The sequence below is a fragment of the Atta colombica genome, unplaced genomic scaffold (genome assembly GCF_001594045.1).
Source record: "Atta colombica isolate Treedump-2 unplaced genomic scaffold, Acol1.0 scaffold12, whole genome shotgun sequence".
Classification (NCBI taxonomy): Eukaryota; Metazoa; Arthropoda; class Insecta; order Hymenoptera; family Formicidae; genus Atta; species Atta colombica.
Genome location: NW_017259206.1, coordinates 714,828 through 717,176, shown reverse-complemented (window position 1 = coordinate 717,176; position 2,349 = coordinate 714,828). Strand labels below are relative to the sequence as shown.

Here is a 2,349-nt window from a genome sequence, read left to right as displayed (position 1 = left end):
TGTAACGACAAGTAGTGTAATAATTAAGCTATGCATGGTGGATTTTGTAACAATTGTTGGGCAACATATAAACCTGACTTTCTGTTTCCAACAAAAAAAAATGAGGATTGAAATGAATTCAGATTTTCAGAAATATTGATTCCCGAATGTGAAAATGAATGTTTTTCAATCCTGAATGCATTTTCCTGAAATTTCCTTTCATTTACAGGAATTGCATGGAGCATACCTCTATGCCTTTCAATCTAAAAATAATATTAGCTTTTTCTGCGCACACAAACACACAATTGTGAATACTGTTCAATTCAAAATTTTGAATAGGAAATGCAGTTTTTCAATCCAATTGCATCCAATTGAATTCAATTAAATCTAAAAAAAAGTATTTCCTATTTAAAATACGCATTCAGATAGAAAAAAATTTCAATCCATTTTAATCCATTCTCGTTTGCTTGATTACTTGATCATACAAAAATCTCTCACTCAATCATCTACACAAGATACAGTCATTTATCACAAAAGTGTCGCAATCACTTAATCAAATTTATTCTTTAGTCTTGATTATAATCAGAAGTAAATTCTAATAATTGTTGAAAGTAAACCTATTGGGTAGACTCGTACTGTAAAAAAATAAAAAGATTATATATATATATATATATATATATATATATATATATATATATATATATATATGTATATATAAGATTGTAATTTATTGCTCTCATTTATCTTAAAAAGATTGTACAAATACAAATTTAAATAAATAGTAGCTATGTTTTGATATACACTGCCAATATTGAAAATCTATAATTATACATAATATTAACTATAGATTTTTGAAAATCTGTAGCTTTTGTTATGTATAATTATACAGCGTTTTCTTTTAGCTGCACTATCGTGTAACCACTAGTGCAACATTCAATGGAAAGCAACTATGTCTCTAGCTTGCGAACGTTGTGAGTGCCAAATGAAACGCACTTCATGATTTAAATTAAACAGCCAGCTGAGCCAGCGTATAGCGCAAATTTCATAGTGTCACGTGAGACACCATGGAGTTGCGCAATGCTGCAATTCACCGATGCTACGTCACACTCCGTAATCAACACGGCGTGAGCTAACCTATCCATGAGTCTATCCCTTGCATTTACAACGTGTCGATTTAAAGGAGAAATTAGTCCCCGTAGAACGCAACATGTCGGCAATCAGCACGTGAATCTATTCGTCCGATTGAGAAACGTTAATCCACATCAAGCTGCAAAGATGTTCATCGATCCGTCATCGCGTCTCGTAGCACAAACTTGATATCTATTTCGAGTCATACGCAATGCGTTAATCGTTTATTTATAAACGTTGTTGTGCCGTTTTTCCAGCCGATGTTTACTTAGATCTTCACACACTCGCATAATTGTAAAATGTGTTAAGCCTCTTCTCTCTCTTTCTCTCATTCCTTCTCTCATTTTCGTCGTGTATAAATTATGGACGAAGTTTGGTTTCACCTCTCGAATCAGCTCGAAACGTTGCAGGTAATTGGATTTACCTCTGATTTTTACGCGCTTCGACAATCGTGCTTTATATATAATATTTAAAAACTTTTCAGTTAATTTAAGAGTTGTAATTTTACAGATTTGAAATCTCAAAACATTTTGTAAATATTATGTTGCCTTCATTTTTAAACTTCGCGTTGTAAATTTGTGTTACTTAAATTACATAAGTTTTTTAATTAGAGGATAAATTTTAATATATTGTATGTCAATTTTATATATAAATTATGCAGTTCAATATTATATAATATTTTGGTGTCAAATTTAATGCACATCTGTAAATCATTTGGCATAAAATCATAGAAGATTATTCATAGAAGATTATTCATGGAAAAAACTCAATATAAAACTCAATATAAAACTCAATATAAAACTACACAAAAAAATTTGGGGGAAGGTTCAAGCATCAGTAGCAGTGCAACAAGGACAGCAATGGTGTGTGACATGGCTAGCTCAGTTACGACAATTTATCCTGCAGCTTTGCGACGAACAACATGCTCAGTATGCCAAAGACATTGCATCCCACATGGCTGTTTCTATACAAAGAGGATGGCAAGAGGTTCAATTTCAGTATTACAATACTCAATGGAATTCAATAGATTTTTATCGCCAAATAAGAATTTTATGTGCTAATAAAGGTACATTGAATATTCAAATATATTTTGATAAATTTTGTATGTACTAAAATTGATTTTATTAAACATAAGGCTGTTTATATTCTGTCCAGTGTCAAGGAGAGAAGCAATATTTTGCTTAACAGGCTTAGTGATTGGAACTGTAACAGGCTACTATGTTGGCGTAAATTGGAAACCTA

General features: G+C 31.5%; 1 protein-coding gene across 1 annotated transcript in view; it reads left to right on the top strand.

The window, feature by feature from the left end:
- The first annotated feature begins 1,011 nt into the window (after window positions 1–1,011).
- Window positions 1,012–2,349, top strand: part of LOC108694319 (reticulon-4-interacting protein 1, mitochondrial-like) — a 3,152-nt gene continuing 1,814 nt past the window's right edge. Inside the window, exons 1-3 of the mRNA XM_018203734.1 lie at window positions 1,012–1,517; window positions 1,933–2,173; window positions 2,263–2,349. The exon at window positions 2,263–2,349 is cut by the window's right edge and continues 18 nt beyond it. Of these exons, the coding sequence (XP_018059223.1) occupies window positions 1,470–1,517; window positions 1,933–2,173; window positions 2,263–2,349 (376 nt within the window). The 5' untranslated portion in view covers window positions 1,012–1,469. The remainder of the gene's footprint in view (window positions 1,518–1,932; window positions 2,174–2,262) is intronic.